General features: G+C 40.1%; 2 protein-coding genes across 5 annotated transcripts; both read right to left on the reverse strand.

Moving 5' to 3' along the window:
* vegfba (vascular endothelial growth factor Ba) lies at nt 1-14,757 on the reverse strand. The gene is made up of 8 exons (XM_041048282.1): nt 13,792-14,757; nt 9,127-9,178; nt 8,838-9,034; nt 8,680-8,753; nt 8,545-8,580; nt 6,553-6,636; nt 4,809-5,039; nt 1-4,135 (listed from the first exon to the last, which is right to left on the reverse strand). The coding sequence occupies exons 1-8, from the start codon at nt 13,867-13,869 to the stop codon at nt 4,114-4,116; spliced, it is 774 nt and encodes a 257-aa protein (XP_040904216.1). The 5' UTR covers nt 13,870-14,757; the 3' UTR covers nt 1-4,113.
* Nucleotides 14,758-16,670: 1,913 nt separating this feature from the next.
* dnajc4 (DnaJ (Hsp40) homolog, subfamily C, member 4) lies at nt 16,671-22,169 on the reverse strand. 4 transcript variants are annotated; one of them, XM_041049015.1, is made up of 8 exons: nt 22,090-22,169; nt 21,499-21,561; nt 20,782-20,906; nt 20,550-20,640; nt 19,842-20,023; nt 19,057-19,227; nt 18,036-18,122; nt 16,671-17,906 (listed from the first exon to the last, which is right to left on the reverse strand). In XM_041049015.1, exons 3-8 carry the CDS (start codon nt 20,871-20,873, stop codon nt 17,810-17,812), a joined length of 720 nt encoding a protein of 239 aa, XP_040904949.1. In that variant the 5' UTR covers nt 20,874-20,906; nt 21,499-21,561; nt 22,090-22,169; the 3' UTR covers nt 16,671-17,809. The 4 variants fall into 4 exon arrangements, with proteins under 4 accessions (XP_040904949.1, XP_040904952.1, XP_040904950.1 ...); XM_041049018.1 differs by having other exon boundaries at nt 20,782-20,926; nt 22,090-22,149; XM_041049016.1 differs by having other exon boundaries at nt 21,499-21,557; nt 22,090-22,144.
* Nucleotides 22,170-22,625: the final 456 nt, after the last annotated feature.

Consider the following 22,625-nt stretch of genomic DNA (forward strand, 5'->3'; position numbering starts at 1 on the left):
TTCCTTTAATAACATCTGTAACATCATGGTTGCATCCTGGTATCATTTTCAATATATTTGACGACGCAGTATACACTTTCATGTGGACATTGAATCGATTAATTGGCATTTATATACTAATACAACATAAAACTGCATTGTTTTCTACAAAGACATCATTATAGGGCACAAATGGTGTAGCAGCAAAAAAAAGTGTAGGTTTTTTTCTTTATACATAAGCTACAGTAGTACAATGTATTTGCAGAGAAGAGATTCATTGCAAAGTACAGCTAAAACGAAGTTACAAATACATTTCTAATGTATGCTGTACGTCATACACATGGTCATGGCTGAATATTAGAGATTATAAAATGTTATATAGTTAGTAAGTGGTCTCTATAGGCTTCTAAGACACTGGAGGCAAGAACAGGGCTACCTTTACACTGGACTGTGCGGACACAAAGCACACTGATGTTTGATACTGACACAAGATCAGGACATTTGAGTAGTATATTAAGCTGTATATCTTAAAGAGTTGTGATGCAGAATTAGTACTTTAAAATGAGAAAATCTGGTCACAATAAGTAACAGTCGGAGCCCCAGAGGCCCCCAAAAAGTCATCTCAGCACCACAACTCTTTTGGTGGAATGTCTTTGATATGTCATGCATGTCTGCATGAGTGGAGCTTTTCAGTCCAAGTCCTTCAGTTCTGCCCTCAACAGACATTTTTTTTTCCCACCCAGTGGACTAATGTTCAGTATGTGCTTTGCAGTCTCAAACACAAGTGCAATCTGTACTGAGGTTCATGGCTTCCCAAAACATTTGTTTGCTTGTTCATGAAATGCAGTATTAATAAGAAATGAAGCTTGGAAAATATTTACACATCTCATTTTACACAAATAGGTGCATGTGCAGAAATGGCTACAACTGAGTAAGAAAAACCTAAAAGAACAGTTGAAATTTTGGGAAATACATTTATTCACATCCTCGCAGAGTTAGATGAGAAGACTGATACCATTGTCATGACTCCATGGTAAATATGTAGCTTGACCAGCTATCGGTTAGCTTAGCTTTGCATAAAGACTGGAGACTGGGGGAAAATGCTAGCCTTGCTCTGCCCAAAGGTAGAGAATAGAAGGTAGAGAGCAGAAATTCTGCATACCGGTAACTCTAAAGATCACAAATGAATGTGTTACATCTCGCTTGTAAAATCTGTGAAAAAAACTGAAGTGTAAAAATTACAATAAACTGTTTTACAGGGGACTATGAGCCAGACTATTTCTTGGCTGAGAGCAGTGACTTCTTGGAGCTTTTGTTGGTTGCAGGTTTCAATTAATAATTTGGCATACAACCTCTGCAAAACCACAACTTGTCATTTTTTCCACTTTGGTCTTAATACAGATTAAGCAGAAGAGACATAACATGTTAACTAGAGGTGAGTTTTAGAGGTGCTGCTACATAGATTTTGTTTCATTCTGACCGAGCCACACTAGCTGTTATTCTCTGTTTCCAATCTTCATTCAAAGCTTAGCCAACTGACTGCTGGCTTCAGATTCATATTTACAGTACAGGCATGGCATTTATATCAATCTTCTCATCAACTCTCAGCAAAAAAAGCAAATAAGTGTATTTCCCAAAACCTGTAACCATTTCTTCAAAGCCCAGGTTGGTCACCAATAGTCTGGGGCAACATAGGCTTTGGGAAACCATCTCCTGTTCCACATTATCACACAGTGTCTGGTCTATACTCAGAGGACCAGGTCAGCTCTCCTCTTGTGAAAAATGCTTCCCTTCAGATTGATAAGAAGCGCTCAGAAATCTCCTATAGGTTCCTCCAAACCGGTGATCATCAATACATATCTGCCGCAGCTCCAAGTCTCCACACTGGAGACTGCGCTTATTGCTAATCTCAATCATCACTATCTTAAAAGAGGTCTGGGATAACGCAGAGAAAGTAACAACAGTGCTCTAATACTTGGTCATTATTATGTTATGATATAGAGGTAGTGATTGAAGCATTGATTGACAGTAATAACAAACACTGAACAATGAACTTCAGCATGGACAAAACTAATCTCATCAAGGTTGACACACACATAATTGAGACTCTGGACTGCACGCAGTCTCTGAGTGACTATTCTTCAATCAGCAGGATGGCACAAGTCCCAGGGGAGAGTATGGATGTGAATCATGGAGTTTAAAAGCTACAGTTTCTCATGCAGCTAAAATTTAACACAGGCTCTGAATGAGCATGTCTAAAATGGGTTTCAACTCCCTGACCTGCCATAATGGGTCCTCTTCACGACAGTCATGCTGACTGACAAGCTGCTCTAGACCTCATCCTTTCTGAACCAGTCACAGTTCAAATCCCAGTTCCCGCCCCAGCAGCTGAGCAGCTGCGAACCAATGTGGAGTTAAACCGCGAGATTCAGTCAGAATATAAACAAGTTATGTTCCAGATGAATAACACTCTTTCCATCCCGGCTCGAACATGCAACAACAACAGCCATGTTTTCCTTTCACTGCACTGGGAACTGCTATTTGCTTGGATTCTGAGTGCTGTGCACAACACTGGCCCACTGATTGTTTGAATTACACATTATAATGTATATAGTCTCCCATTTGTGGCCTGTGTGAGCCGTCTCTGTTTAAATTCAACACATTTGGGTGTCGGTTTAGATGCTGAGTGTGTACATAGCTGGCCACCCAGCGTGACTCTTTATGCAGATGGATTAAGGATGAACAAAAACAAAACAAAGACACATTCTGCAATATAGAATATCTGTTCAATCAACTTGACAGAATTATAATAAAATATAAAACACAGGCATTTAACACAATACTTAATGACAACTTTGCAAATATAAACAACTGACATTTAGTTGCACACTTGGTGTGGCATGAACAAAAGCTTATGGCTACCTGCATTTATTTCACATTGCATGTGTGTGCGCATATACATGTATGTAAGTGTGTGCCTGCTGTAGCACAGAGTGAGTGAGGTTGTGTGTGTCTGAATGTGCAGTGTCGTCTGTGTTCCTGGTATTATAAGTGTGAATGCTTGTGTGTGAAGTAGTGGACAGCCGCCAGGCCCTCATTATTGTCATTCTCCTCACTGCCTAAAAGAGAGGCAAAGAGAGGCAAAGCGACTGCTTTCAATCGAGGTGCCGAGAAAAGATGGAGACAAAAGGCCCAAATTAAACAAATGCCGAAAAGCGGCTTGGAGAGCCAGCCCGTGGACATATGCTTTGAATGAGAGAGAACGGCTGCAGGGATAACCCATCTGGGTCTTTCAGAGGGGAGACCACACAGATACACTCCATCCCAGCATTCAGCTCAACTAAAGGTCCGCACACACTGGGGTGCCAGTTCATGTGCATGTCCTATGTCCTTCTGGTATGTCTGGGTGTGTTTGTGTCTACCAATAATCTGTTTCCCATGTTTTCCAAATCCTCTGCACAAACATTGGCCTTGACTTAACATCTCCGTGTGCAGTTTCCTTGCAAGCAACAAGTCACAACTTCCACTGAAGCATCAACACAGAAGACACCTGATTAAGACCGGTCCACTTCATCTCTGCTGTTCTTGTACAGTATGATCATTCCTGTTTCCATTGTTCTCTTGTATTTAAACTGCAGGAGAAAGAACTTCTTGGGTCCAAACTCTTTCCCACAGCAGGACAGGAGTATGTTCACGGTGGGTCTGTGTCCACTGACAAATTTTTTTTCTGGTTATTTCCACGTCTCTCAGTTGCCATTTTTATGCCACTTTCATCCCTCCACTCGTGGGATGAGCTTTGTGACTCTACACATCTGTACATGCACGTACATGTGGACTGATGGAAGCTTTTCCACAGAAGCACGGAGGTGGTTAGATGTTTGGCTGCAGACACGTACACACACCTACACACAAACACACGTAGATCTACAGTATATTGAGGCCGTAATGCAGCATGTGTTGCTTTAATAGAGCACTACTACAGGTTCTTGGGTGTGCTTCTGCTAATATTTCCTTCACTCTGAGATACTGGATGTCCAAGCGTTTGTATGCTCCATGGCAGTGAAGCTGAGAGTCGACAATGAATCAGCAGGGGCAGGTGGAGAGAAGGAGGTGAAGAGAAAATGGGTGGACACATCAAGTCCTCATGGCATCACACCTGGAACAAAAAGCAATAAAGAGAAGATGGTTTGGGCGTAAAATGTTTTATCTTTTTTATTTTTGAATTCTCTCATGTGTGATGGATTGTGCAGCTCTGCACAATAGGAGTCTGGTTATAACTTGAGCATGTACATGTATTTTTCTTGGCAGAAGCGCTTGACTGAAATAGCTTTTTTTTTTTCCATCAAATACATCCACACAGAAGAAGAAGAAGAAGAAAACTGGGGACACTCTAGTTGTAGAGTCAAAGTGCTGACCCTACAACTAATAGCCAGCTCTACCACATTAGTAACGACTGCTTCTAGAAAAGCTTTCTCAGTGCAACAAATGTTCAAGCAACTGATCAACCGACCAGAATCTGTAGTTATATATTTTTAAATGTGCATATAAAATTATTTTTGGATAAAAACAAAAGAGCAATTAGAAACACACTGCTTCAGTTTGTACAAGACACAGCCTGATACAGTACAAGTAGCTTCACTGATTGCATTTTTCTAAAGTTGAACTCTGTGTATTGTGCTTCAGTTATATACCTATATGTCAAATTTCCCCAAGGGACCTCCCAAAGGGATTAATAAAGTATATTCTATTCTATTCTATTCTATGTTCAAAAACCAATAAACAGAAGTTCAAGCAACAAGTTTTCATTTTTTGGTTGCATGTGGACTGACCTGCAGCGGTGAGGGTTGAGCCTCCTGCCTTTCCTGCTGCAGTTCTCAGCTGTGATGGTGCAGCGGCACTGACATGACGTTGAGTCCAATGCCCACTTCCTGCCTTTGCAGGGGCGGCAACACGGCCTCGCAGAGGAAGACGGAGAGGGAGAGGAGGAGAAGATAGTGGGAGGAGGTGATGGAGGAGGAGGAGGAGAAGATGGGGGCGGAAGAGTTCGGGGAGCAAGGGTCCTGGATGAGAGAGGGGTTTAACCAGTGATGATTGTTGTTTAACAAGAGTCTTCAGCTGCACTTTAAAGTATAGCAGAGGCTTTTGGGAATGTTATTAGTTTTTCAGGTATTTGGTCATAAAAGAAAAGTATTGGACAAATGAAAATTTTGACCAGATGGTGCGAGATAGAAAATTAAGGAAGTTTTTAAGTTATTCTACATGAATGTCTGAACCAAATTTTGTGACAATCTACCCAATGATTGTTAAGATGATTGTTAAGTCTCATTTAAAAACCAACAATATCCACTTTTTGGTTGGGCTACAAGAAAGGTCAGGGGATCATCAAAGTCTGTAGGCTTCATCATCTGGGAACAATGAATGTCTGAACCAAATTTCATGACAATTCACCCAATAGTTGTTGAGATGTTTCAGTCTGGACTAGAGCGATGGACCATACAACGCTGCTGAATGAGCCATTCTCAGGGATTAATACAGGTTCTAAAAGATTTTGCTGTTTTGCTGTTGATCCCACACCACGTCACTAGCGTGGCTAAAAATGAAATGCAAGGCTTGTTTAAACATGCACAGTGCCAGTCTGGATAAAGCCCACACAACGCAGTGCGTGGGAGATGTGTGACTAATGTGGGATACTGTTTCCTTAACTACTGACAAACTCTCTGTCCGTCTGTCTCTCTGTCCATGGCTGTGGCTCTAGTCTCTTAGCTTCCTGGGAGACCCTCTGTTTCTCTTCCAGACGCTATGCACTTCACTCTACTGAGTCTGAGAAAGTTGCCTGCATCAGTTGGTCCATTAACTGGAGCTGGTTCTGTCTCTGTATTCCCTGGAGGCTGGCGGCCTTAATGAAGTTACTTAATGAGGCAGAGAGGGGCCATCTTTGTTCAGATCCCGATGACCACGCCTGCCACTGGCATGGACAGAGGAGATGGCATTCGGAAGCAAATTACACAGATTTCACCCCTGCCAAAGTCTGAATAAAGCCTCTTCTGAGTGATGGATGGGTGCCGGGGGATATCACACCCGAACCAAGCCACCTCTGGCCTCCAGGGGGGATGGAAATGACTGACAGCAAAGTGAAGGGGAAGCAGATGAAGGAAAAAAGTTGCAGGGAAAAGAGTGCTAACCCCTTTGTCCTTCATTGGTCTGCATTGAAACATGGGAAATTGTGGCACATGTAGCTGCACGTCTTCCTCTCAGATCCCAGAGTAACAGGTTAACAGTTGTGTGTGTGTGTGTGTGTGTGTGTGTGTGTGTGTGTGTGTGTGTGTGTGTGTGTGTGTGTGTGTGTGTGTGTGTGTGAGGTAGACCTTGACTGGTGTCACTGTAAAACAAATTGTCCTTCAGTAATAATGTAGACCAGATAACCTTTTTTTTTCTAATCCAAACATTCACACTGAGGCTGACAGTATCTGAAAAATACTAACACAAATAAATACTTAAACTTGAGGCTCGTAACTGAGCTAAAGAAAAAAAAAATTAAAAAAATCAAATGTGTATACTGAATATTAAACATACGCAGCTCTGATGGCTCCACTTGTCTTCTGTCTGGACTTCCCCCTCTCCTTTTTCTTGCCTTTTCTTGTTGGCTTCAAATATGGCCTGAGAACATCAGAGACACAAAATGTAGACAGAAAGAAAGAAAGTGGTCACAAGTAAAATTTTTAATGTAACACACCGAATTAAGATGAGTCTCCCTGTATCTATTCAGTGAATATGTCAACTCGATCCTTAAATGAATCCATTGTACTGAATGTCTTCACTGACCATTAACATTTGTATTATTTACTCATTCTTTGATCAGAAAATGTCTCATTTAAATCATAATTCTGCCAGTTAAGTCTGTATTTTATTTTATTTTAGGCAAAGTTATAGTCTTATACAGCTGATAGATAACAATATTTGATACGTTTGTCTTCATTTGTTAAATGAGAGTTTTGTGGAAAAACGTTTATATTTTTCTTCTTCTTTATATAAATATTCTTCCACCACTGTGTGGGACAGATTGCTGAACAGGAAGTACCAAAAAGCGTTGATTACTATCATCTGCTCTGGTTTTAGTTTTTCCAGCTTTAACTTCTCTATCTTGCTGCTCAAATCCCATTTGAAGTAAACTGTATTAAACTACTTTCAATTATGGAAACAGTGTTTACAAGCTTAGCCCTGACATTATTAACAGAGTCTGCTGTTGTTGTCTTTGTAGCTCAAAGTAATTTACTATCGTGGATGCGTGACTCTGCTTCGTCAGTCTGTGCGAGAGCACATGGCAGGGGAGATAAAATTATCACTATGGTGACAACAGGATGAGGGCCATCCCAGGGGATGCTGGGAGAGAGTCACACAGATGCAAACTAGCTGAGGGACAAACACTCATGTTTGCACATACCACACAGAAACAAATATTCACACCCATGAAAACTCTAACAAACATTTTTACTAATACACAAAGTATGTACACATGCACAGATACATGAAAAGATTCATCAGAACCACACCCACACACAAACCCTGGCTGAGTTTTAAGAAACAGAAATGTACACACACATACATTGGAATCCTTTTATTTATGTCCACATCCTAACAGGAAGCAGGGGGACATAAACATTAAAGATGCGATCATATGATTGTGTGGTTGGACCTGCCAGTATGAGGCACACAAACAAACATCAGAGACCCAGCAGCAGAGTGTGTTTCACAGTGCACAGCTGTCAGTCCCTGCTGACACTCAACAAAACCTGAACAACACTGTGGCTACCCCCTGAACAGAAAGATTTCTTTACTTGCTTTAGATTTTTTAATGTAGCATGTTTTAATGCTTCTATGATGTTTTAGTCCACCACTCAAATATCTTGAGACAAATCACTCATCACTACATCACATTATTATTTTGCATCATGGTTTGCCAGCTCTCTAAGACCCATGGATCCACAATTTGCCTGGTTTGATTCCATATTTGTTATAGGCTAATGCAGCTGCAACTGTTTTGTAGACTCTGTTGAACACTGACATGTTTCATGGACTGACATGACACTGAGGATGTGAATTCACTAAGTTCTTGCATTTAAAAGGTGAACTACCAGCCTGTGATTTTGGACTTTTGAAGCAAAGAAGAGTTTCAGAAGTGGTCAAATCAACCCATACAACAAAATGTCTGAAAGCAATTAACACATGCTGGCGTTGGATAATGAATACTAGAACAAGTAGCTGAAAAGTGTAACCTCTTTTCAGCATTATTAAACCACCTGTGGTTACTTGGGTTCATCCGGAAACGCTGTTTTTGGCTGAAACACTCCTCTGAACACCTCCTCCTCATTATCAGTAGAATTATAACAGCATCAGTAGAACATGGACATGAGTTTATAGACAGGGTTTGATAACGTTCTTCGATAAGATAATGAAAATAAGATCTCACTAAAACAACTCACTAAAATTTAATTAAAGACAAACAACAAGAGAAGAGACAGAGAGACAGAGAGAAATAAGATGAGGGAGAGAAACTACATGCGTTACCTTGTTGTAGGTGTTGGCTGGAACTGTTCTTTTAATCTGCACACGGGTAAAACAAACGGCGTCAGTATGAATGTGCAGTGAGGTCAATGAACAGCAGGTACCTTTGTGCACAGACACTGAAAGTGCTTTTATTACCTGCACTCACACTGGCTGTGCTCCACAAAGGGCAACTCAATGAGCTCATGCTTCATGAAGGAGGTCCTCATCAGCTGCACACAGATTGGGAAACATCATGTTAAACCATAGACATCCTCTCACTGTTTCATTTAGTGTGTGCATGTCTGCACGGATACCTCCATGGTGAGTGTGTGTGTGAGCAAGGGCACACACTCCAGGGCCTCGTCAGCACAGCAGCCGCCACATCGCCTCACTGACACGCAGGACGGGACAAAGAGGTGGTGGGTCTCCCCCGGCAACTCCCGCCAGACCTCCACCAGAGTGTCCCGAGGCTCGCATCCACTCCTCGAGTACACCTCCAACCACCGCCGCACTGTTGGACCCACACAGACAAATAATGTGTTTTAGATATTTTACTCCTTCAGCTCTATGAAGTATGATTCTCTGTAGGAACAGGGAGCTTACCTTCTCGACCCTCTCTGGATTTGGGGGAGTCTGCAGGCCGCCAGTGAGCAAGCTGTATGGAGAAATAAAAACAATGAAAACATTCACGTGAAAAGCATGTTTTTAAGTAAGTTTATGATTTTGTGATCAAGTTGACCTGTTAAATAGCATTCAGCATTTCACTTTGGAGTCATGACAAGTGGTTTCGTTTCAGTTTAGCAAATACCTGACAAAAAATGCTGGAAAGTAAAATAAGATGTATGGCAGTCATTAAAAAAACTGATAAATTTGTACTGTGGTAACTATTCAAAAGATCCAAACAATATTTTCTATACCTTAAATATCCTCAGTGTTTTTGATGCTGACTCACCTAACCCTAAGAATTTGTTCAATAAATAATCATGTTGACCTAAAAACTTAAATTTTCATGTCAAAACCAAACGTTTGGCAGTCTGAATTGATCTGACTTTAAGTTTCACCAAATGTTTTACAATTAAACCAGAATATAACAGTGTTTTGCCAATTAAGAGCACAGAAAACTGTAAAAACTTTTAGGAAACTTAAAGGAAAACAGTTTTTTCCGTTTTTACCTATTGAGTGTTGTAAAATTCTTCTTACAATGTGTTTAAATGTGTAATAGAACATGGTCGGGGGTTGTTTTTTTTTATCTGAATTAAACCACTGTATCCCAGTTTATCTGACTTTTGAGTTGATGCCTGCAACCTCTAGTTTAACATTGTTGTGAAAGGGCTACTGATACAACAGATTTCCTGTTAATGAACACCACAATATTTCACACCTGGCATATGTTTATGAAAAGCTGAATAATGTTTGGTGGTAAGTGACAGGAAGAAAGTGAAAACACTGAACTTTGATACACACATACACATGCAAGAGAGTAAGAGCAGGCTTCCTTTAGTGTAACACCTAAATTAAACCTGCTTCATTTTAGGTTCTATTATGAAATATTTACTACACACGAAGGGAAAATTGGTCCATTTGAGCATATGACTGAAAATGTCATTTTCACATCCAAAATTCACCCGTATTTTCAAACTCCATGATTGTCTGAGGGAGGGAGCTGTAGTTGTACCTGCTACCTTTGCCCTCGAGTCTATCACATGATTATGGCGTCTGAAACACTTTCAGTAGCCCCGCAGAGGTAGATAGTAGAGACAGCCTGCCACTGGATTTCTCAACAATTAACTGTCACAGTCAGTGTGTAGGTGGGAGTCGGCCAGCAGGACAAATAGTACTATTGAAGTACTATGAAGACAACATACTAGCTCATTTTAATACAGGTTTTGTTCTAACAGCAACCTATCAGTCCAACATTTTTCAAGTCATTTTTATTTCACCTCATGTTTCCCAGATGCAGTTAACTCTCACATCCCGTTTCCTAAAATCACCTTTGGGAGGGAAAAATACAAGTTTTTACTTAATTACTTAGTTACTAAAGTACAACTCTGAGGTACTTGTACTCTACTTCGATATTTCCATGTTATGCTACTTTATACTTCCACTCCACTGCATTTCAGAGGTCAATATTGAACTGCATTTGTTATTATTCATCTCATTATGCCTCAGATTTATCTTGTGACCCTTTGGAGGGGCTAGGCCCCTAGGTTGGAAATCTCTGGAAAAATTTGCCAAACTGTATGTGAAGTAGTTAAAACTTGCTTCACTTTGTACTGCCACAATAGTAAAATGCTACTCACACATTGATGCTTCAGCATTAACAATCTAATATTGTCACATATAATAATAAATCAGATTTTTTTGATAGAGAACAAGAAATTTAACTTTTAGTAGTTAAAGTACATTTAGCTTATGATACTTCTGTACTTTTAGTTAAGTAGGATTCTGGATGTGTGACTTTTACATGAAATGGAGCATTTTTACATGGTTGTATTTGTACTTTTACTTAAATAAAGGATTACTTCTTCCACCAATGAAAAACAGAGAAAAAGAGAAACTGGATTTTACAGCCGTCTGTTTTATTTTCTGTAACACACACAGCTTTTATTGGACTTATGTGTGTGTGAAGACCAAGGCCACTAGTAAGGGAATGTAGACTTTGTCCAGTTGCCCCCCTTTAACCGCTCCACCCCCTTCAACACACATGCATACACTCACACACACACAGACACACTGGTTTGGCCCACATTGATTCTGACTTAAGCTGGACTGAAGCCATTTTGTGAATGGTAGGATGTGAGCTGAAGTAAGTGTGTCGTTTCTGTATAGGTCTCTGAGACTGGGCTAAGATTACCTCCTTTTGGCAGCAACATCTGTGAGGAGCTGACACACACACACACACACACACACACACACACACTCCTGAGTGCCAGCCCAGTGCCATCTGCACTGGTATTGCTGTCTGTCTACTGTCTAACAAGTCGAACTCCCAGCCACTCCCAGAGCACACTATGCAGATGGGCCAAGTGTGTGTGTGTAAGAAACCCTGCCCTACAGCTATACAACGCTTCTCGCACACCCACACCGAGCTTTATCACTACAGGAGGAAAAGGATGACCCCTTTTTCAAACAGGCAATCAGAGAAGCAGACAGCATGAGAGCACAGAGTCTCGGGTGTGAGACAGCAGCTGTGAGCAGGTGAAGAGGCTTTTCTGTGCAGGTTGCTGTGTGCCATGTAGTGTCTAGGATGACGAATCACTAAAACATACAGTATAAGCCTCACAGAATCAGGGCTGGATCCCACACAGCCTCTGAGTACTGCTTGTTCCTGATAGAAGTCTCCAGACATAAATAAAAAACCAGCACATGCAGGACTCTCCATGTACGTGTGCCCGCCGCTGTGTGTGTGTGCAGAAAAATGAGCCCATGTGTCACATAGGAGACCACATCAGTACAATCAATCAACATTTCTTATTAATTATAACTCTAACAAGCCTTTACTTAACTTACAAAAATTTGATAAAGATTTATGGGTACCATTTTCTAATAGCACCCTTCATGAAGTATTATAAAAGGTGGCAATTAGAGGCCTTAGAGCTGAGATGATTAGACAATCAGTCAGGTGACAAAGAATTAATTGCCAACAATTTTGACACTTGAATAGTTGCTCAAGTCATTTATCTTCACTGTGAGAATGTTTCTGATTTTCTTCTGTTCCATATCACTGCTAACTGAACATCTTTGGGTTTAAGAGGGTGAGTCAGACATAAGCAATCTAAAGACTTTACCATCAGCTTTGAAAAACCGCAATGGGCTTTGTTATACTATCTGTCATTTCACAGACCAATGAACTAATCCCTTAGGCTATATAATAATCCAGAAAAATCGATAATGAAAATATTGGCTGGTTGCAGTCGTAAATGGCTCTGTTACTGGTTAACAAATCCTTCACTAATACTTTGTAGATCACAAAGTCATTAATCAAGACAGCAGGACATTTCCTTTGTCTTTTTAGCTAACTAGCTCTTTGAGTCATCAGGAATACCTCAAATGGACTTATGGCATATGTTAATACATAAATAGTTATATATATATGTATTAATATAGTTTGATTAATTAATAGTTTTACATTTTGGGAAATAAACATATTCACATTTTGCCAAGAGTTAGATGAGAACACCGCTTTCGTGCCTGTTCAGTGAATATGAAGTAAAAGGTAGCAGCAGTTAGCAGTTAGCTTAGCCCAAAATCTTGAAACAAGAGAAAAGAGCTAGCCTGGCTCTGCCTAACTAAAAAAAAACAAAACAAAAACTCCTGCCAGTATCTCTAAAGCTCACGGACTAACATGCTATATTTAGTCTGAACAAAAAGTATGTGTAAAAACAATATTTCACTGTTTTTACAACTGGTTTTGTGCCACATTATTTCTTGGGCGGGAACAGTTACCAAGCAACCAATGGAGCTACTGGTCCCAGCCAAAAAAAAAAAAATTATTTAAAACCATACAACAAATGTTAGAAGCGCTAGCAGGGAGATTTTGTTAACTCTGGACAGAGCCAGACTAGTAGTTTCCCTGTTTCCAGTCTTTATGCTAAGTTAAGCTAACCAGCGTGTTATGTTCACTTCCACCTCCTATGAATAATGTGAAAATATATGCCTATATGTGCATATTGTCTAAAATGTCAAACTATTATTGCATTAATGATGTTATTGATTGGAGTTCAGGTCCAAATACCCTTGCAGATTTATTTTTTCTGTGCCTCAAAGAGTTGGCTAAGGAGACAAGTGCCATGCTGGTGGACAACCTGGCAATCCAAAAGACAGCCTTACCAAGCTTGTAACTGATCTACAAAGCTTCAGTAAATTATTTATTACAGCATATAAACTCTTTATAAAAGGTACCTCATTAGAAAGTAGCACTGAATTAGTCTATGATGGAGACGGGGCTCCATAAACAATGTAATAAACACCATAATGTGACTATAAAGCAATTACTGAGCAACAAAGACAAACAACACAACATCCAACATGGGGCCTAAAGTGACAGGTGTCACTGACCTGGGGGATAACTTCCACAAAGCCCCACATGATCTCCACCAGACCAAATTCATTCAAATTCAAAAAAGGGATGTTAAATAGCCTAATGCCAATGAAGTGACTATGAATATAAACTAGAGATAAATCTCACAAGCTGTCACCATGTCTGGTGGAAGGCTGACCACCTCAGACATGCAGTCTTTTTGGGTCAAACGTTCAATACATTCATACCTTGGCATGGGAGGTCGGTATTCTGGTGAGCAGCAGGAACTGAAACATTCCTAGAATAACTTGAAGCATAATCCCCATTGTGCAGGAGTCCAAAGGGGCACGCAAAAAATATTTTTTGGACCAATCCAAAAAAAAAAGAAAAAGAAAAGAAAAGAAAAGGTGACTGTCTCCTTGGTTCGCCTCAATGTCCGGTTAAAGGCACAGATATCCCGCTTTCATTCTCCAGTCTCCGTTCCCTGAAAGGACTCCCACGGTGGCATCCTCAGTGCTGGAATAATAACTTTATTTTGCTCCATTTAACCAAAATTATCTAAACTGGCCTGTATAAGGAAACAGTTCTCAACCTCAAACTCTATTTATAGTTTGTAATATTCTCTTAATTAGCGATCCAGTAATTTTAACATGTAGACAGACAAAATACGCCTTTCCTAAGTCATTATTTAATATCTAATCGCGGTACAATAACCACAAAATCCTACTATTTTGGTGACAGTTGAATAAACTTTGAGTGATGCCGCCTTTTATTTATTCTAGGGCACCGTCAGCCTTTTGGTCCTCATCCCATGAAACTGGTCTGGGGGGTCCGGGGTGGCGTGACTGGAGGATCATCCAGGTTCCCGCTGAAACGTGGTGCGATCATAAATCCTCCGTGTGGCCGAAAAAAAAAGAAAAAGAAAAATCACATCATCCAGCTACAGGACGTTTATCCGGTAATGATCCAACGCTTTGGTCCGACGTGCGGAGGGAGAGTGCCGCATATTCCGCTCCCCGGCTCGGTCACAGTCTCTCCACACTGTCGCTCCCACTGAAAATGTGACGTTTCCCCTCTAGGCGCATCTTCCCGTTTTTTTTTTACCCTCTTATAAATAAACCTAGAATAACATCCTCCACTGACATGGCAGAACAGCTACAGCAGAGCCGGTACAGCAGCGGGTTAGTCCGCAGACAGAGGGAGGTCTGGAAAGGTGGGAGTCTTCATTTGTTGTGATCGGTTTCCTCATTTCCTTTGCCCTTGAGACGCACACAGCGTAACCATTGCGCTGCCAACTTTTTCCAAATGGGACAGGCGCACTGGATACAGGTGCAGCGTCTCTATTGGTCCCAAAGTGGGGAGCCGGGGGGCCTCCAGGGGCCCTTCACATGTGAGGAAGAGGGCTGTAGCTACCACAAAGGACACTGAGGTCATGTCCCCGGTATTTTTTTCTGGAAATCTGGGTGTTTTAGCAGCTTAATTCTACAATTAAAACATGTGTTGCTGAGCATTTTATACGATGATTCTTGCTTTTAAATAAGAATCTAAAGCTGAAATAAGTCAACTAATCTATTAGTAAATTGACAGAAAATTAATATGAAACTCCTTTGATAATAGATTCTTAATGACATATTCTCTTGACATATTCACTCAGTGCTCACCTGTGGGGAACTGACTATATTTGTTTTTAGATTCCAAAACAGGCAATGTGGAGATGTCACCTTGGAAAGTGCGATGGGAATCATTCCATATTTCTGACATTTCATAGAGAAATTGATTATTTAAGAAAGAAATCGACCATGAAAATAATTGTTAGTTTGCAACTTGTTATGAATATATTTAAATTTGACTACTTTTGTCAACTCCTGTATTGGCAGTATCAGAAAGAACGAACCAAGCAAACTCTAACTAAAATAACAGATCCCTGTCTCTATAGGTTTTTTTCACAGCAGACAACACAGCAGTAAAAGCACAGGTGTTACTGATAACACTAACAAAGACTGCTCTGTTATATTCAAGTGTCCCACTAAGTCCTGACAGTGTGACACAGAACCAGCACGTACAACACCAGCTAAATGGAATACAAATATCATTAAGTTTATTACTTAGACCTGTGCTTCTCCTGCTGTGACATTTTAAAGTGTCTCATGTAGAAAAAGCCTGTTTGCCCTTTGATTGGTACTAAAATTACATCTGGATACCTCCAGATATTTTTCAGAAGACAGAGAAGAGACAGAACCACATCAAATAAGGCAGCGTGGCGTAAAAGTCTGAGGGTCAATTTGTTTTCGACCGAGTCAATGATTTATTTTTCCACTGTGTACCGCTATCTTATTGTTTTCCAAATAATAAATCACAGGGCACACATCAGACACACAGAATGTTATGTCAGTGCGTGATCTAACACACTTTTCCTCTGAAGCTCATTAAGCTAAAGATAAAAATCAATTAAATTTGTCTCTATAGCTGGTTTTCCTGTGCAGTAGCCCCCTCTCCCATGAGTCTTGTCTTCCACCAGTGTGTGTGTGTGTGTGTAGTGGAGGCATGCTGACACCAGAATCTCAGTCATTATGGTGTGTTTGGGTTATGACAGGGCACTCACACGCCACATGAGGGTGAGGGTGTCTGTATGCTATGCGGGGATAAGTTATCTCCTGCTGCCGTCTCAGGACAGGGGGCCGCTGGTGACAAGAGGACAAGATTCACAGTGAGAAAGAAAAAGACAACATCTTTTACTCAACAACAATTTACAGATATTCCTAGTATTGCATAAGTTCAGTCAATACTTGCGCAAGTATTCCTTAAAAAAAAAAAAAAAAAACTAGAAACTAAGCCTGTTTCCCATGATTTCATTTGCAAATGCTGTGTACGCAGGGAAAATGTATGAATTGTTTCACAACCAACATGAAACACATTTCATGTTAATGTAAATCTGTAAATAAACATAATACCTATCTGCGGAGTCTGTTTTGTTTTTCCCCACAAAATAATCTTAAATTGAGAAAAGATATAAGCGAGTAATAAGTAAAGTCTGAAATGCAGCGTCACAAGTCTGTTCTGTATCACAGAGAGCGTGTGAGACTGAGAGATGAACAGAAAAACAAACAGGAAGTAATGATTGATGAGAAAAAGTTGATCTTTTAATCACTTCTCAGTGACATCCCTCCAGGGAACAGATAAGGCAGTCACAAACAGAAAAACAACAACCTCTAATATCTAAAAACTGAAAGGCAAAATAATGGTTAAACATTGGCTCTGGAGGTTGAAATAACCAGTGAACTTTCATTCATAATTACGAACCATCTTTTCATTCAATTTACACATTTTCATAGTCTCAATGTCTTCAAAATATTATTAATATTCTTATTTGACCATAAATAAAAGACAAAGTGTCCCTTTTTTCAAGTCGTAATATTGATCATAAATAGTTTCCGTCTCAAACAAATGTATAATTTTGTTATAGGTTGGCTGTAAATAGAGAAGAGGAGCTGGGCTACTATGTCCCAAAATACAAGAACTGGGAATTTTAGACAAGCCCAGTAAAATGTCATGTTTCCACCACACAACCTGGAAAAAGATTCATGCTGAAAATACTTTGCATGTGTCATACAGCGTCCTTCATGACTGTGTCCACCTCAGCAGAGTGAGGCTCAGAAAACCCAGGAGGACGTTAAATCACTGTCCTCTTGTTTGCAACCCAAGACATGATCTCAATTACTGCCAGTTTCTTATAGCACCAAGAAATGTACTGGCATCACAATCATGACTGAATGAACACGCCTGCCATCACGTGCCATTAACTCACAGACATCTGTGAGCCCTGCACACTGTGTACCACTTACACATAGAGGAGGCTGAGGACAATAACTAACATGTCCCTGTGAGTTCATTAGAGGCAGTTTGACAGTGTTCATTATGGCTCCTTTGGGCAAACAGTGGAAAAGGTCTGAGAACATTCTTCTGACTGTCCAGCCGACGCAAAGCTGCTACCAATTACAAATGGTTTAGTCCAAGCTCATGTACAGCTCAGCTTGGTCAGGACTTTACACCTTTGCAACCAAAAGAAACCCTCCCACATCACACCCAAGCTCCTGTGCGTCTTCAGCTCCTCGATATCACATCTGAAGACAAACACAGATTCTTTAACATCTTTAAATAGGCAAGAAAAACTTTAAAATCCTAAAACTAGCACCACATTCAGTCTGACACCTTCCACTTGCTGACGGTTCAAACTCCATCATCAGAGAGAAATAGCTGGAGACTCTCCTACTTGCTGTCTCCACCTTTGTGGTTTTTGTATTTCTCCAGGAACTCAGCATGTTTGTGTCGGAGGATTTCTGTCTGTTTCTTAAACCCGTTGATCCTGAGAAACAGCACAGAAGACACTTTCAGACTCAGCTTCATATTTGGGCATCAGAAAACCAATTTACGATTACCAGCCAAATGTACCACCAAAGGGAAGAGACAAAAGAAACTGATGTGAAGGACTCACCTTGCCTTCTCTTTGGATTCATTATAAATCTCTGTGATGATTCGATCTTTCTCATCCATGAAGTTATTGTGAATGTCTTCCAATTTACTGAAAGAGCCAGACAAACACTCGAGTTAAGAAAATCTTAACAGAATAACTTTGTTTAACCTAAAAACTCACGAGCTCAGCAGGTGTGCCGTATGCTCAGTTGTATTTATGAGTTTGTACAGCTGTTATAACAGCTCTTCAGGCCATGAGGAAGTGAATCTCCACAAACAGAAGTGGCATCGCGTCAGTGTGTGAAAACAAATACAGCGACAAAAGCCCTGAGCTTGTGTGCAAACAGAAGAAGAATTTGTGCTCACACCATTTTAGAGAAATTAAATGTCAAACTTTTAAGCATAACCCTGTTCTGCCAGCACACCATTAACACCAGAATGACTCTCAGTGGTCAAACAACCTCTCTACTGTTATCATTATTTATTTATCTGATGTTTAATGCTCATAACTTGAGAATTAATGAAGTAGAAACATTTGTTTGTCTTGCACAAATGGGCACAAATGATGCACAATCAAATGAAAATGGTTTCATTAATACCGTGATCATATAAGATGCCAGCTTCAAAGAGGTACAAACTTAGCCTGAACTGGTGCAACTTCCTGTCCTGTACACTTATCTTATTAGTAAAATTATGTTTGGAGTCTGACAGCCTATTTTTATTTACAATCAATAAAAATAATGTTAGTGATTTTCTGTGTTGAGGGATTTCATTCTATGGTCATTTAAAGCTAATCCTCCACCAACGGGCGTAAATACGGGCCCTGTGTTGTGTGTTAGTGGGAAAAAAAAATCCTGGGAGAGCATTTGACAAACCATCAGTACAGCAACAGTTCAAGAACAATTACTACAAACTTTATTGTTGCATTATTTCAGACTAATGTTGTATTTTCTGAGATTTATCTTTGAAATGGACTCTAGCTTTTGTTTCAAAAAAAATTATGAAAATATGGTGAGCACCACAGTATGTAGGGTTTTTTTTACCTGAAGAAGATCAAGTGGGCTCCTACGCTCAGCACCATGGTTAAGATACAGTAGCCCACCAGGCGAAAGTTCTTCCTCCTCCTCTTCTGCTTCTCATCTGGAGTCATGTGATCTGTGCGAGACTGATGAAACTGCTCCCAGTAACTGTTGTCATGGGTGTCCATATTGGGGCTGAAGGAGAGGATCATGAGTGGTGATGTTAAACACAAGTCAATGTGTTACCATTAAATACATTTATGCATTTTATAACTCAATCATTTGCACATATTTGCACTTCCCTACTTGCTGTGCAAACAGGGAGTTTATTTATCTGTATCTCTGTGTATATTTTTGTTTTGGACTATTTGTGCATGTTATTATTAGATGTGAACTGTGTGTTTTTCAAAAAAACTTTTCAGATTCTTCTACCTGTATGTTGAAAGAGACGGAGATGAGACGGTTCCTCTAAAATTATTATACAACCTGCTAAAAAGCGGTTCATACAAAGTGTCGGGAGCAGAGTTTCTGGATTTGTGCTCTTTTTTCTTTAGGAAGGTACAGAGATGTATTCGTTCATTCAGCGTTACTGCAGAGGTAGAGGTTTCAGGTGTGCAGTCTTCAAAGTGCAGTGTGTTACAGCAAGCAAACACACGCCACATGCTCAAAGTCTTGAAATTAATTACACGCCTTCTCCTGCATTTATTGCTGCAGAACAGGTTTTTACTCTGCCCACACTAACAGTGTTGGATTGTGGAGGAGGGTAAGAATACTAACCAAGCACAAACTGACATGTTATGTATATTCACCTGGCTCTGTAGACAGTGTTACTAGAGGAATATCTGAAGACCTGGTCGCCACTGAATTGGTGTCTCATTTTGAAGTCATACTCCTTCCTGCTCAGCTCTTTGCTCAGCACTCGGTATGCTTCGTTCAGCTCCACAAACTGGCTGTGCAGCCCTGGGTTCGATGGGTCGCTGTCTGGGTGCAGCTACAATGACATGGGAGGATCAGTGATGATCAGGAAGACAAAGAAAACCATTCAACCGTGAGCTGATCTGGACACAAATACTTGCATTAACACACAAAAAAATGTCTTACTTTCTCTGTCAAACAAATGCATGCATATGCACGCTTTGCATTCTCAAAAGGGTGAGCTGGCTCACCCTTCAATTACGCCAAAACCACAAGGTAAATACACATGTCGAATCTTATTTACACTGGAAGCCACAACATGAAAACAAACAGTCAGGAAGCCCAGTGTGGGAACAGTTTACAAGCAGAAAACAGGCTGTGAAAGGCCGCCCTCAAGTGGCCAGACAATTTGTTTAAATGCACAGCTGGTTAACAAACAAAGCCCATTTTCACAAACGTGGTGAAAAGAATGAGATCACAAAAATCAGTAAAATGAAAAAGTACAGTTTCTCATTGTTTTGGGATGATAAGTCAGTTTAATTATAATGACTTACAGGATCTTTTTTTTCCAACATTGCTATAAACAGGCTTCCATACCTTACCTTCTTAGATTTGTCAAAAAATGCCTTTTTAATTTCCTCCAAGTTGGCATCAGATTTGATTCCCAGGAGATCGTAGTAGTTTGCAGCTTTTCTGTGGCGAGAAAACAAATAACTCAAAACCAAACAGGCATTCAAACCTGTGTAAAGCAGAGTAAATAAACACAGTCACTCAGTTGTTTTCAGTAATTGTAATTCTGATTAAATTCAACACACAAACATGCACAAAGTCTACCTGTGTACGTAGCTCTGAGAGAACAGACGCAGTCCACTCTTACAGCACCAAAGACAACTTTGACACAGTCGCAGCTGAGCCTCCAACTGCATGATGGAAAATGTCTGAGGTTCCACAGAAGGGACCTATGCAGAGATTTTGAAATCAGCAATGACAGAAGCAGAAAGAAATGTGAAAAGAAAATATTAACTTCTAAGTGGGCAGACTGCAAACCCAAGTCTTAAGCCAGATTTATTGTGATATTGCACTCAGACTATACAAATCTTACATATCTACTTCTGCTGGAAGGATATAATCTGGCATCTTATGACTCTTAAGTTGAAATTTATACACGGGAGCTCTGACTCTGGAGACAGTGCACTTCAAAAAACAGCTCATCATTTTCACATTTTCTGGACTTGCTTGTTAATATGATCATATTGGCAACAGATCTGAAAATATTTTTTCTCTTCATTTTACTTGGAAAATGACAAATGATTAATCAATTATCAAAATAGTTGCCCGTTATTTTTCTGTTGATTCACTGACTGATTATTGAACATATTATTTCTGGTCTAATTTTTACCATAATTGTATATATAGATATAAGTGATAGCAGATATCATTGAAAGATCCTGATCTTTCATAATTGTTCTGTTAGCCATGTCAACCCAACTGTTTTAACTGTTGAGCTTTAAAAGAAAAGATGTGCCATTGTGCTTGTTTTTCTGTCTTTACCTTTCACTGTGTTTCCATTGAAAATACTGGAATCAGCAGCTCATCTGTGGCCATGTGACCTGTCTGAGGCCCACAACAGAGAAGGAGGTGAGTGAAATATTTTTTGAAGAATTCCTTTAACACTAACCAATCAAAAATACCTCTCTTATTTTCCGCTGAGAGGCAAAGCACAACCTGAGATTCACTTTAACACCATGTAGTTTTGCTTTGGGGGCTGTGTTGACCCTGTAAAGTTTTACACAGTCTGGATTAAAACTCACTTTCATTAACTACATTGAATTTCATTAACTACACCGACATCTGCAGACTGTAAGCTTTGCACAGGTGTTATTATTTGATCTGTCAAGTTAAAAGCAGACGGATCATATGAGTTTCCAGGAGGAACACATTGTTCTGCTAACTGAGCAAACAGGCCAGTGCTAGCCGGGCTTAGCTAGTAGTCATTCTGTGCTACTGTTAGCGCGCTGATGATTATCCAATGAAGCTAGAAGTGTTCTGGTGGACATAAAAAAGCCAAATGTGCAACAACTATTAAAAACTATAGCGAGTATAAATCCAGAACCACCACTTAAAGGAAGAAATGTGACATACCACCAAGGCTCAGTTTCATAACAGTGTAGCTGTGCTGAGAAGCCGTTGCATAAACTCAGCGGCTTCAAGCTAGCCGAAGCTAAACCGGAAGACGTGAGGCTAACCTTCAAAACAAAGTCACCGACTTTTAGTCACAATTCTAAAATATAATAGGTAAAAAAAAATGCACTGTGCCCAGGGGCTCCCAAACCTTTACATACAACTACATAGAGCCTAAGTTATTTTGAAAACAAGACATGCTTAATTGAGAGGTGAAATGTTTTATTCCCCTTGCATTTGCTTCGTTAGTGTGTAGTACTAACAAACTGTTGTGGCACAGCAATAAAGTTTTTAAGTTTTTATTCAGACCGGAAATTGTTGTTGTTTCCAGAAAACTTGACAACACACAAACACGCCCCTTCACGTGTTTGTTTTTCCAGGATTTTAACCCTGTGGTTGCCGTGTTCACCTACAGAGGTGAAATAAAGGATTTAAGCAATGTCCTAAAATCTGCCTATGTGTCTTGTCTCTCGCTTTGACAGTAGAGCATCAGTAAT

Source organism: Toxotes jaculatrix, chromosome 10, assembly GCF_017976425.1.
Source record: "Toxotes jaculatrix isolate fToxJac2 chromosome 10, fToxJac2.pri, whole genome shotgun sequence".
Taxonomy (NCBI): domain Eukaryota; kingdom Metazoa; phylum Chordata; class Actinopteri; family Toxotidae; genus Toxotes; species Toxotes jaculatrix.